At 40.1% G+C, this 14,192-nt stretch overlaps 1 protein-coding gene across 4 annotated transcripts in view; it reads left to right on the forward strand.

The window, feature by feature from the left end:
• RSPRY1 (ring finger and SPRY domain containing 1) overlaps positions 1-14,192 on the forward strand; it is a 51,555-nt gene that overhangs the window by 18,000 nt on the left and 19,363 nt on the right. For all 4 annotated transcript variants that reach the window (XM_058441021.1, XM_032157430.2, XM_032157429.2 and 1 more), the window contains exons 3-9: positions 1,298-1,350; positions 2,304-2,416; positions 6,177-6,303; positions 7,122-7,180; positions 9,353-9,419; positions 10,155-10,286; positions 13,655-13,770. In XM_058441021.1, the coding sequence (XP_058297004.1) occupies positions 1,298-1,350; positions 2,304-2,416; positions 6,177-6,303; positions 7,122-7,180; positions 9,353-9,419; positions 10,155-10,286; positions 13,655-13,770 (667 nt within the window). The remainder of the gene's footprint in view (positions 1-1,297; positions 1,351-2,303; positions 2,417-6,176; positions 6,304-7,121; positions 7,181-9,352; positions 9,420-10,154; positions 10,287-13,654; positions 13,771-14,192) is intronic.

A 14,192-nucleotide genomic window follows, 5' to 3' on the forward strand; every position in this document is an offset into this window, starting at 1 on the left:
CCATGTTGCCCAGGCTGGTCTCAAATACCTGAACTCAGGCGATTGTCCAGCTTCAGCCTTCTAAAGTGCTGGGATTGCAGATGTGAGCCCCCACGCTTGGCCCCTTGCAATATTTTAAAAGAGAGTGACATAGTTATACAAACCTCTTTGTTTTTAACTTCTCTCAACATTGAAATCTATGTTGCTATATATAAATCTACAACTGCTTCTGACTATTACAGAGTATTCCCTTGTATGCCTGAAAGTATTATATTTTATTACATTTTCATCTGGTGATGGTCACTTAGGTTACTGCCAAATTTTTATTCTTACAAACAGCACTGCAGTGAACAGCAAAAATATGCATCGATTTTTGGACCTGTGTAAAAATTTACCTACAACTGTTGGGTATATGCATACTTAATTTTATTATTGCCAGATCATTCTTCAGAAATGTTTGCATCAGTCAGTTATATTGTTTAAACAGGCAGCACCTAATGAGTACCTGAGATGACCATACTAATTCCCATATCACAAGGTTATTCTCAGGATTAAATGACTTAAGTTGATAGTTTTTGGGGCTTTTTTTTTTTTCCACAGTAAAACAGAGACCCACAATATGTAAACAATAAGTGGTGAGTTCTTAAGCAGTTAGAATTGTTTAATGGAAAACATTTCATTATTGAAGTTCCCCTGAAGGACTTTGTAAAGATTTCTGGGATCACACCACTGAATTAAGGTGTATAATGCCATTTTGGAGCAATGTCTAGAATGTTAAGTAGTTCCTTAAGTTTGGTTTTGTTTTCTTGTAATACCATTTTATGAAGTATAAGCATGTAGTGGTATTTCCAGAAGAAAACTTCAAAATGAAGATGTGTATATAGGCCCTTGCTTCCATAAGTCCTCAACCAGGATCGTCATCTCTCTTCCTGGCATTTCTCTGAGGTAAGTATGAAGATGATGTTGACCTTCCTGGCTTGTCTTAGTTGGCACTGGGCCTCTGAGTGTAAAGCTGAGAGTAGGCTGTGATCTCCAGTTTTAGTCCTGTGCTTTTACCCCAGGACACATAGTAGTCCTTGTCTGTGCCCACCTGCCCATTTTGTCTGTGGGTCATTGTGGACAGTGACTGGAAATTAGCACATACGGTATACATTCATCCTTACAGGTCATAGCTCAGGTTGTCTCTTCTATCTCTTTCCTTACATTTGTGTTCATTTCTTCTGTCCCTTTTTACCTCCACACCTCCAGTTTCAATTTTTATTTGGAATTGTCATTTATTATTTCCTCAGGTTTAATGCCTTGAATTTTTTTTTTCCAGTGATCAGGAACCTCCCTATTCAATGATAACATTACACGAAATGGCAGAAACAGGTATTTTTAGTTTTGTTTGTATTACTTTATAATGAATATATAATAATGAAGAAAAGTAGCCACCTTTTGTTTTTGGTTTTGTTTTGTTTTGTTTTGAGATAAAAGACTCCAAAAATACAGCATACATAACAATGAAAAAAGCCCTTACTGTATGGAAATTTCCCTGAATAGGTATAATAGGCAATGCATATTATATCCTTTTTTGTTTTTTTTTTGGCATTGATGGATCTTTCACCATACTGTTCTGGAATGGAGAGGAGATTATTTATATATAATTTTTTTTTTTTTTTTTTTGAGACAGAGTCTCACTCTGTTGCCCAGGCTGGAATGCAGTGGCATGATCACAGCTCAGCTACAGCGTCAACCTACCCTGGCCCAGGTGATCACCCCACCTCAGCTTCTCAAGTAGCTAGCACCACAGGCGCATGCCACAATACCCAGCAATTTTTCTGTTTTTTTGTAGAGACAGAATTTCACCATGTTGCCCAGGCTGGTCTTGTACTCCTGGACTCAAGTGATCCTCCTGCCTCAGCCTCCCAAAGTGCTGGGATTACAGGTGTGAGCCACAGCCTCTGGCCAAAGATATTTTTTGTTCCTTAGTTTCCTAAGTATCATTCTGAAAACAAAGCCAACTGCTGAGTATACTTCATTTTCTCAGTTAACTCCTATGTAGTAAATAAGATGCTTAAAACTATTTTAATGTGAGAGCACAAGACCATAGCTTAACCTTTCTCCAAATAAAGGTACCCACAAATTACCAGACTCCTGTAACTTAAGATGTTTTTACTCCACCACGATGACTAGCAATTGATGATTATGTCCATGCCAAATATTAGCTGCTAAAAATCTATAGACCAAAAGTCTTTCTTTTAATGTGAATTGATCTTGTGTGACGTATTTTCACATTTTAAAAATAGTGACTCCATCATATAATCTTTTTGATTTGCTCTTAGATGAAGGATGGTTGGATGTTGTCCAGTCTTTAATTAGAGTTATTCCACTGGAAGATCCACTGGGACCAGCTGTTATAACATTGTTACTAGATGAATGTCCATTGCCCACTAAAGTAAGTTAATACTTATCTTTTATGAAACTATCATTTGTGCATAAGCACAGGAAAAATGACCACAAAGAACATTTGATGTAATGTGTTTCATCTTTATACATTTGGGGTCTGTTTTATTCAGTATTGATTTTATTATGTAAATTTATTTTGTGTTACAAAGAATTATGTTCTCTTTTTTTTCTTTTCCTCTTTGAGACAAGAGTCTCGCTCTGTTGCCCACGCTGGAGTGCAGTGACGTGATCTTGGCTCACTGCAACCTCCACTTCCCGGGTCCAAGCGATTCTCCTGCCTCAGCCTCCCAAGTAGCTGGGATTACAGGCGCCTGCCACCACACCTGGCTGATTTTTGGATTTTTAGTAGAAACGGGATTTCACCATGTTGGCCAGGCTGGTCTTGAACTCCTGACCTCAAGTGATCCACCTACCTCGGCCTCCTCCCAAAGTGCTGGGACTACAGGCATGAGCCACTGCGCCCAGCCCTCTGTCTTTTTATTTATTTTGAAGCAGGGTCTCACTTTGTCACCCAGGCTGGAGTGCAGTAGAGCGATCACAGCTCACTGCAGCTGCAACCTCCCTAGGCTCAGGTGATCCTCCCACCTCAGCCTCCCATGTAGCTGGGACCATAGGTGCATGACCCCATGTCTGGCTAATTTTGTATTTTCTTTAGAGATGGGTTTCATCATGTTGCCCAGGCTGGTCTTGAAACTCCTGGGCTCAAGCAGTCAGCCCACCTCAGCCTCCCAAAGTGCTGGGATTGTAGGCATGAGCCACCGTGCCCCACCACATTCTCTATCAAGGCTTTATTTAATTTCTTTTTTTTCTTCTTTCTTTCTTTCCCTCCCTCCCTTCCTTCCTTCCCTCCCTTAACTTCTTGCCTCCCTTCCTCCCCCGGCCCCATCTAGGCTGGAGTGCAGCAGCACAGTCATGGCTCACTGTATCCTCAACCTCTCAGGTTCAAGTGATCCTCTTGCCTCAGCTTCCCACGTTGCTGGAGTATAGGCGTGCATCACCACACCCAGCTAAATTTTTTTTATTTTTTGTAGATAAAGGGTCTCACTCTGTTGCCCAGGCTGATTTTGAACTCCTGGGCTCAAGGGATCCTCCTACCTTGGCTTCTCAAAGTGTTGGGATTATACATGTAAGCCACTGTGCCCAGCCTAGGTTAAAATTTTTAAAATGTTAAAAATAGAAGCATTTAAGGCCAGGCGCGGTGGTTCACGCCTGTAATCCTAGCACTTTGGGAGGCTGAGGTGGGTGGATCACCTGAGGTCAGGAGTTCGAGACCAGCCTGAACAGCATGGTGAAACCCTGTCTCTACTAAAATACCCCGTCTCTATTAAAAATCAGCCGGGAGTGGTGGCAGGCACCTGTAATCCCAGTACTCAGGAGGCTGAGGCACGAGAATTGTTTGAACCTGGGAGGTAGAGGTTGCGGTGAGCTGAGATCGTGCCACTGCACTCCAGCCTGGGTGACAAAGCGAAACTCTGTCTCAAAAAAAAAAAAAAAAAAAAGAAGAAGAACAAGAAGCATTTAGGTTGGGCGCAGTGGCTCACACTTGTAATCTCAACACTTTGGGAGGCCAAAGCAGGCAGATTGTTTGAGTCCAGGAGTTCAAGACCAGCCTGGCAACATGGTGAAACCCTGTTTCTACAAAAAAATCCAAAAGTTAACAGGGTGTCGTGGTGCGTGCCTATAGTCCCAGCTGCTCAGGAGGCTGAGGTGGGAGGATCACTTGTACCCAGGAGGTCGAGATTGCAGTGAGACAAGATTGCGTCATTGCACTCCAGCCTGGTTAAAAAAAGAAGTATTTATATCTGAGGTGGTGATCTTTATTCAGAAGCTAGAAGAGAATGTTGAGTTGCTGAGCTGATTTTCTTATCTTTCTCTAAGCAATTTCCTCTTAACAAAAGTTTTAAGAATGTTTTTTATTAAGAGGAAAAGCGGGGCTGGATGTACTGGCTCATGCCTGTGATCCCTGCACTTTGGGAGACCAAGGCAGGAGGATCAGTTAAGCTCAGGAGTTTGATACCAGCCTGAGCAACATAGTGAGACCTTGTCTCTATTAAAAAAAAAAAAAAAGCCAGGCATGGTGGCTCATGCCTGTAATCCCAGCACTTTGGGAGGCCAAGGCAGACAGATCACTTGAGGTCAGGAGTTCAAGACCAGCCTGGCCAACATGGTGAAACCTCATCTCTACTAAAAATACAAAAATTAGCCAGCACGATGGCATGCACCTGTAATCCCAGCTACTTATGAGGCTAAGGCAGGAGAATCACTTGAACTCAGAAGGTGGAGGTTGCAGTGAGCCGAAATTGCACCACTGCACTCCAGCCTGGGCGACAGAGTGAGACTCCGTCTCAACAACAACAACAACAACAAAAAAGTTAAAACTGAAAGCACTTTTGAATTTATTCAAATGTATTAATGATTAGTGTAACGTTGGTTATCCTTTACATAGAACAAAAGCATTGAACTTTCATTGCCTTAGTCCATGTGTTTTACAGAGTCCTTTTTTTTTCTTTTCTTTTTTTGGATTCTGGCATCTTTCATTTTTAAGATGGAGTCTTGCTATGTTGCCCAGACTGGTCTCAAACTCCTGGGCTCAAGCATCCTCCCACCTCGGCCTCCCAAAGTGCTGGGATTGTAGGCATGAACCACTGTGCCCAGCCTCGATTCTGGCATTTTCATTCATCTAATTAAGCCCAGTGCAGAAAAACATTGTGGACAGAAGGGGAAAGTCTTTAGCCTAGTCACCAATGAATTGACCTTTGCCTAGGCTTGTAAGAGGTGCCTGTTTCAATTTGCCTTCAACTCTGTTGGGGCAGGGTGCAGTGGTTCATGCCTATAGTCCCAAAACTTTTGGGGGCTAAAGCAGGAGGATCACTTAAGGCCAGGAGTTCAAGACCAGCCTGGGCAACGTAATGAGATCCCCATCTCTACAGAAAATTAAAAATCTGAGCATTGTGACATGTGCCTGTAGTCCCAGCTATGAGGGAGGCTGAAGTGGGAGTATCACTTGAGCCCAGGAGGTAAAGGCTACAGTGAGCCATGATCACTTCACTGCACACCAGCCTGGGAAACAGAGCAAGAGCAAAAAGAAAAGAAGAAAACTCTGTTGGGATTTGTTTTTGCTTAGTAAAACTTTTTTTAAAGTAACTTTTTACTTCAACATCACTAGCCTTTAATGTTTTCATAATGGCGTCTGAGTGGATTTAATCTGTTTAGTGATTCAAGAATATGTAGCATATATTTGATACAACTTAAGCATTCTGAATGAAATGGAATCTAGTAAGTCATGTAAGGAGACTTTCAGGTTGATCAGATATTTCCCATCAATGATATCATTGGAGTACATTGCATAATTTTTATATGGTCATTCTGAGTTTATTTAACACCTGGTTATAGCTCCCCCCACCCCCCTGAGACGGAGCCTTGCTCTGTTGTCCAGGCTGGAGTGCAGCGGCTTGATCTCGGCTCACTGCAACCTCCACCTCCCAAGTTCAAGTGATTCTCCTGCCTAAGCCTCCCGAGTAGCTGGGATTACAGGTGTGCACCACCACATCCGGCTAATTTTTGTGTTCTTAGTAGAGATGGGGTTTCACCAAGTTGGCCAGGTTGGTGTCGAACTCTTGACCTCGTGATCTGCCCGCCTCAGCCTCCCAAAGTGCTGGTTATAGCTTTTGTCTCAAAAAAAAAAATGAGCCTGGGAAAACAACCTGTGTAGTATATGGGTCAAACCCACTTGTACTTTTTTGTTTTAGGATGCGCTCCAGAAATTGACTGAAATTCTCAATTTAAATGGAGAAGTAGCTTGCCAGGACTCAAGCCATCCTGCCAAACACAGGAACACATCTGCAGTCCTAGGCTGCTTGGCTGAGAAACTAGCAGGTAACTTCGGGACATTCCACAGTGGAAGATCTTAAGTTGTTTGACATTAAAGGGAAATCTGTACTGTAGGTCTTTGATCAAACTGCTATACCAGAAAGAAATCTCTTAAAAATGATATTGAGAGACATAGACTAACTGGAAGAAAATTACTGAAAGGCTACAGAGATAAATGCAATTTAATTTAGCTTTGTGGATTTTCAGGGGAAATTTTAAAAGAAAAAAGTTGTGCTTATTTGCTTTAAGAATAGGGAGTGAGGAAAAGAAAAAAAGGGGGAAAAAGCTAAATAAGAAAAAAAGGGGAAAAAAGCTAAATTCAGCATAACAAAGATATGTATGTGTGTATACAATATATAATTTGCATATATACACACTTTATAAAGTTTAGCCAGATTATGAAGACATACAAGGGAGAGGGAGAGGAAAAGGAACTTCTGATTGGAGCAGTTCCTGAGAAGCAGATATTTAATTTGTTTATGAATGTTACCCATTTTAAGAAAGTTAACAGCAAAGTACAGGGGCATACCTCAGCTACTTACATCACGTATTGTGGAATAAGCAATGGATTAGAAATCAGAACATGTGGCTACTGGTTTGGACTCTCCCATGTGCTCGCCAAGTGCCCTGGAGTTAGTTGCTTCACTCCGTGGGCGCACTTGCTTAACTGTGAAATGGGGCTCGTACTATTTTCTATCTCAGAGCAGGGGGCTTGAATAAGATAATGTGCTTGAAAGAGTTCTACCAAAACAATTTGATTGTTACCAGTGATTTAAAATAATATGGCATTTTAATTATATCAAGTGTTTGTTGTATTTGTCTAGGTCCTGCAAGTATAGGTTTACTTAGCCCAGGAATACTGGAATATTTGCTACAGTGTCTGGTAAGTGAGACATCAAAACTATTTATTCTTAGTCATCTAGAAGTGGGCATCATCTAGAACTGTGCATTTTCTCAAATTGCTGGCATAGCCACTGGCACAGAGAATGGAATCAATTGTAAATTTTATTTGCAGGTGTTTCCCAAGTGCTTATTTATTCCCTCCTATGTTTAAAAAAGAGAGTGGGATTGGAATTTATCCCAACAGCAAAAACAGCTGAGTTGGTCTGGTTTTAAATTTAGTCATAAGATAGCTGCTATGATTGGCTCTTTTGCATGTTCGTTGAGTTTGCCAAATGGTAATAGGGACTTCCACAGTAGAAACAAAATTACATGGCGTTCCAAGCCAGGAGGCAATCAAGTCAGATTCCCAGTATATATAAATCTCTACTCCTCCCTGCCCTCCCCCTCACTGCTACTCTTCTTAAAACTGTTGTCACTGGAGTATTTAATATATTGTCTGTGAAGTTTGTGGTTTGCTGAGACTGTGCCCTCAGATCTCTCATAGTTCTGGCCTGTGGTCTTGAATGGTCTGTATTTTTAAAAGTTATTTTTGTAGGCCTAGTGAGCATTGGCCTTTTTCAAAACTCTGGTCTGAAAACCCTTATTTGTCAATACCAACTGATACGTGCTTAAAACACTTACCTTACTCTCAATGAGCACTCTGGGGTTACAGCATGGCAGTCCTTTGATTTCAAGAAGTTTATTGGTTAATTGAGGAAACAAAACTAGTCAGACAAGGTAATTAGCCTCCATTTTATCACAGGATGTGATCATGGGAGAAAGTACTTTGTCAAGACTAAATGAGGGCCGGGCACGGTGGCTCATGCCTGTAAGCCCAGAATTTTGGGAGGCTGAGGTGGGCTGGTCACCTGAGGTCAGGAGTTCCAAGACCAGCCTGGCCAACATGGCGAAACCTGGTCCCTACTAAAAATACAAAAATTAGCCGGGCGTGGTGGCATGTGTGTGTAGTCCCAGCTACTCAGGAGGCTGAGGCAGGAATTCACTTGAACCCAGAAGGCAGAGATGACAGTTAGCTGAGATCTCGCCACTGCCCTCCAGCCTGGGCGACAGAGTGAGACTCCATCTCAAAAAAAAAAAACTAAATGAGAAGGTGAGGGAGGTGGGTGGTATGGGTAATAAGAGCCGGGGTGTCATGAAAGTGAGACTTCCTGATGAAGGTGGACCCTCAGCTGGGTCATGCCATAAGATGACGATTTTATTGTGCCCAGAGGAGGGAAAAAATTGGTTTCTTAGCTAAGGGAACATCACAGGCAGAAGCCCAGAGACAGAGAATTGTCTGATGAGAGAAGACAGTGTTCAGAGATAGGACACAGAATGAGTAGGCAGCTAGAAAGGGTTCAGGGCCTGAAAAGCCAGGCAGAGGGATTTAGATGGATATGAGAAGAAATAGAATGCTGAATAGGCTTTCCAGCAGCAGGGATGGTGGTTATGTGAGGTTTCCAGAACTTAGGGGGGTACCAGGGAAGTGAGTGGGAATCATCTGATGTTCTGGAGCTCCTCTGGTGCCTCCCAATGTAGCAGTAGGGAAGGCACAGCTATGAGAAGGTGTCATGTTCAGCAGATAGACCTTTCCTTAAAGGGGAACTCACGTGACATGAACTTAAATGTAACTAAAAGAGTTCACTTGTTGCTTTCTCCTGTCTACCATCAGCATTTGTAGAATTCCTTTCAGGGAACAGCTTAAAAACTAAGCCATTAATTGTTAATTTATTTATAGTTTTGGAACTTGGTAGTGATAAGTGGTTGTTTTTAGGATTCTAAGTAAAAGATCATTTTTAGTTTATAATTCTAGGTTTCTGTTTGGCTTGCATAAATGAATGTGAGAATGAATATTTTATTTAACAAAGCCCTAATATAAGTTTTACTAAGTAAAATAACATAGTGTATTTAACAGGATACTTTTGAAATTTCCAAATCTATAAATTAACCTAGTGACTTTAAGAAAAAAAATACAAGATTAAGAGAGCCTGTCCAGTTCATTACTAACATTATTAGCCAAATGGATAATTGAGAACTTGAATGAATGAAACTTTTCTGACCACTCAAAAAAACTTCTAGCACATATTGGGCAAGGAAATGAGACTGATAACTTGCCACCTCTGCAGGGGAATGATTTTTTTTTTTTTTTTTTTTATCTTTTGTTGTTTTTCAGAAGTTACAGTCCCACCCCACAGTCATGCTTTTTGCACTTATCGCACTGGAAAAGTTTGCACAGACAAGTAGGTATAGTGACTTCTTGCACTAATGATCTTCTGTATTGGTTGTTAAAAATTTTATTTTTCTTAGTTACTGGATGAGCCTACACTTTGAACCCCATCAGATGGGCATACATTCTGTTTTCATCTGGATAGACACGTTAAAGCCAATGAAGTATAACAGGGACAAAGGCAAGGATTTTCTCACCTAAGAATCAAAACTTGGTAACCATGATTACTCACTTTTTATAGCCAAAAATTTAGTGATGCAATTGCTAGTTTCTAGAAAAAAGTGTGGTGGCTCTTGCCCATAATCCCAGCACTTTGGGAGGCTAAGGCCAGAGGATTGCTTCAGGCCAGGAATTCGAGACCAGGGTGGGCAGCATAGCAAGACTCAATCTCTACAAAAAAATTTTTAAAAATCAGCCAGGCATGGTGGCATGCACCTATGTTCCTAGCTACTTGGGATGCTGAGGCGGGGGCGGGGATCACTTGAGCCCAGTAGTTCAAGGTTACAGTGAGCCATAGTTGTGCCACTGCACTCCAGCCTAGGCAACAGAGTGAGACCCTGTGACTAAAAAAAAGGAAAAGAAAATAGTCAAAGCTCTTTGGCTATGTTATCCCTAGAAATTTTAATTGAAGTCTAATCTAGTCTCCAATTCTTTAGTTGCCTCTTCCCCCTCCTTAGCAATACTAATTTGCTGAGCAAATCATTCTACCCTTTCATTGTTAATTCAAAGATTATGTCTTTCCAAACAGGTGAAAATAAATTGACTATTTCTGAATCCAGTATTAGTGACCGGCTTGTCACACTGGAGTCCTGGGCTAATGATCCTGATTATCTGAAACGTCAAGTTGGTTTCTGTGCCCAGTGGAGCTTAGACAATCTCTGTAAGTGGGAGTTGTCCTTTATTAAAATGTCTGTTTCCATTTCCAGACTCATTTCTTTCATAGGCTCACTGGTCTTTTGCAATGGTAAGTATGAGTCCTTACAAGGACCTCTACTGGCAGGTTGGATATATTCTAGCAGAAGTATCCTAGAGACCCTTTAGACAAGAATTACATGGTATGCTTCTAATTCCAGCATTTTCCTGTTCAAAAACCTTTACTGGCTCCCAGTTTCCTGCTGCATCAAAGCCCTTAATTATATGGCACTTGTCTGACCATCTCTTTCCAACACAAATCATCTCACGGTCCTACAAACAGGTCCTGATGATTCCTACCTCTGGACCTATTCCCCTCACTTGGAATTCCCTCTTTACTTCTCTCCCTTTCCCAACTTTGCTCTTCAAAACCCAAGTCATGTCTTACCTACATCATGAGAATTGTTCTTGATTTTTCTCTTTTCCTCCTCCAATGGCTGCTGGGACAAAACCTACTATAGTTTCTCTTATAGGTAGAATTTATCTGAAATGCTTGGGACTGAAAGTATTTCAGATTTCACATTTTTTCAGATTTTGGAGTATATGCAGATAACAGGTTAAGCATCCCTAATCAAAAAATCTGAACTCCTCCATTGAGCATTTCCTTTGAGCCTCATGTCTGCACTCAAAAATTATTGGATTTTGGAGCATTTTGGATTTTCAGATTAAGAGCGATCAACCTGTATACTTATGTACCCTCACTCCCCCATCCATGGTTAGTACTGTGCTAAAGCACAACTGGACATGTAAATCCACCCCCACTGTTACCCCAATATTGTGGGGAGGAGCTTCATGCACAGCCTGTGAAGTGCCAGTTAAAGAATAATTCTGAAAGAGTGCAATTTGGATTTTGTTCGTACAAAAGGATACTCTAGGGAATGGAAGCATAAATCTAGCAGTGCTGCCTTTCCTAGCATTTGTTTGATTGATCTTCAAATGGCAGTGCAGCAGCAAAGCTCTGGCTATGTCTCCTCACCTATTCTGCCATTTATGAGCACCTCTACTTCTTGACTAGGGTAGCACTAGCTTATTTGTTTGTTTATTTTTAATGTATGAAAAATCAGTGTGTTTTACCTTCCAGGAGGATTATTTTTAATGGATATATAGTAATACATATTTTTGGAGCACATGAGATATTTTGATACAGTCATACAATGAGTAATTACCACATCAGAGTAAATGGGATATCTGTCCCCTCAAGCATTTATCATTTATTTGTGTTACAAACATTCCAATTATACTCTTTTGGTTTTTTAAAATTTCTTTGTTTTGTACTTTTCTTTTAGTTATTTTTAAATGTACTATAAATTATTGTTGACTGTAGTCACCCTGTTATGCTGTCAAATACTAGGTGTTCTTCATTCTATCTAGCTATATTCCCATTAACCAACCCTATTTCTCCCTCACCCCCATTACCCGTCCCAGCCTCTGGTAACCATCCTTCTATTTTCTATCTTCATGAGTTCAGTTGTTTTTAGCTCCCACAAAAATTAGTGAGAACATGCGAAGTTTGTTGTTCTGTGCCTGACTTATTTCACTTAACATCATATCCTACAGTTCCATCCATGTTATTGTAAATGACAGGATCTCATTCTTTTTTGTGGCTGAACAGTACTCCATTATGTATATGTGCCACATTTTCTTTATTCATTTGTCACTCGATGGACACTTAAGTTGATTCCAAATCTTGGCTATTGTGAATAGTGCTGCAATAAACATGAGATTGCAGATATTTCTTTGATATACTAATTTCCTTTCTTTTTGGTATATACCTAGCAGCAGAATTGCTGGATCATATGGTAGTTCTGTTTTTAGTTTTTTGAGGAACCTCCATACTGTTCTCCATAGTGGCCGTACTGATTTACATTCCTACCACCAGCGTACAAGCGTTACCTTTTCTCCACATCCTCACCAGCATTCGTTGTTGCTTGTTTTTTAGATAAATGCCATTTTTACTGGGGTGAGATGATAGCTCATTGTAGTTTTGATTTGGATTTCTCTGATGATCAATAATGTTGAGTACCTTTTCATACATCTGTTTGCCATTTGTATGTCTTTTTTTTGAGAAATGTCTATTCGGATGTTTTGCCCACTTTTTAATCAGATTATTGGATATTTTCTTATTGAGTTATATGACCTCCTTATATATTCTGGTTATTAATCCTTTGTCAAATGGATAGTTTACAAATAGTTTCTCCCATTCTGTGGGATGTCTCTTTACTTCGTTGATCATTTCCTTTGCTGTAAGAAACTTTTTAGCTTAATATGATCCCATTTGTCCGTTTTTGCTTTGGTGCCTGTGCTTTTGGGGTATTCAAGAAATCTTTGCCCAGATCAGTGTCCTGGAGAGTTTCCCCAATGTTTTATTTTAGTAGCTTCATAGTTTGAGGTCTTAGATTTAAATCTTTAATCCATTTTTATTTGATTTTTGTAGACAATGAGAGATAGGGGTCTAGTTTTATTCTTTTGCTTATGGATATGTAGTTTTTCCAGCGCCATTTATTGAAGACACTGTCCTTTCTCCCAATGTACGTTCTTGGCACCTTTGTTGAAAATGAGTTCACTGTAGATGTATGGATTTATTTCTGGATTCTCTATTCTGTTCCATTGGTCCATGTGTCTGTTTTTATGCCAGTACCGTGCAGTTTTGGTTCCTATAACTCAGTAGTATAATTTGAAGTCAAGTAATGTGATTCCTCCAGTTTCACTTTTTTGCTCAGGGTCAGGTTTTTTGCTATTCTGGGTCTTTTGTAGTTCTGTATAAATTTTAGGATTATTTTTTACTATTTCTGTGAAGAATGTCATTGGTATTTTGATAGGGATTGCATGTAGTCTGTAGATTGCTTTGAGTAGTATAGACATTTTAACAATATTGAGTCTTCCAATCCATGAACATGGTATAACTTTGTGTCCTCTTTGATTTCTTGCGTTAGTGTTTTACACTTTTCATTGTAGAGATCTTTCACTTCTTTGATTAAGTTTATTCCTAGGTATCTTATTTTATTTATAGCTTTTGTAAATACAATTACTTTCTTGATTTCTTCTTCAGATTGTTTGCTATTGGCATATAGAAATGCTATTGATTTTTGTATGTTAATTTTATATCCTGCAACTTTACTGAATTTGCTTTTTAGTTCTAATAGTTTTTGGCGGATTTTTTTAGGTGTTCCTAAATATAAGATCATATTATCCACAAACATGGATAATTTGACTTCTTCCTTTCCATTTTGGATGCCCTTTATTTCTTTCTCTTGTCTGATTGCTATAGCTGGCACTAGCTTCTTCTTTTCTCCACAGCAGCCTGCCTTAGAAACATGAACACTCTTTCTTTTGCAGTTTTAAAAGAAGGTAGACAGCTGACCTATGAGAAAGTGAACTTGAGTAGCATTAGGGCCATGCTGAATAGCAATGATGTCAGCGAGTACCTGAAGATCTCACCTCATGGCTTAGAGGTAGGTAACGCTTCTACAGTTGGACCCTTTGGGGGATGAGAGGGTAATTATTTTAATGCTTGCATAGCCAGTTGTCTTAGGGTTAGTGCTTCCCTCTCTCCCTATATTTTGGAAGTGTTGCTGACTTCATGGGGAAGTCTTGATGAAAGAGCTGCTTATGAACAGAAGGTACCATAAGGCACTAGATGTGTCAGGATTAAAGAACTGTTTGAAGAATGGCTGCAAACAATTCTTTGATTCTGTATGTTGCCAAATGCCTTATATAGTTTGGTTTTGTACTTTTTGTCACTGAGGATAGACAGAGGAGGAAGCAATAGTCCACCAGAAGCTTTAATAAGGAAAAATACACTCAACCTTCCCAGTAGTCAGTTATCTTTGGTGGTCTTCAGGCCCTCATGGTTGATTGTCACATTTTTTGGTTT

Source organism: Hylobates moloch, unplaced genomic scaffold (genome assembly GCF_009828535.3).
Source record: "Hylobates moloch isolate HMO894 unplaced genomic scaffold, HMol_V3 SCAFFOLD_6, whole genome shotgun sequence".
In the NCBI taxonomy this organism is placed as follows: domain Eukaryota; kingdom Metazoa; phylum Chordata; class Mammalia; order Primates; family Hylobatidae; genus Hylobates; species Hylobates moloch.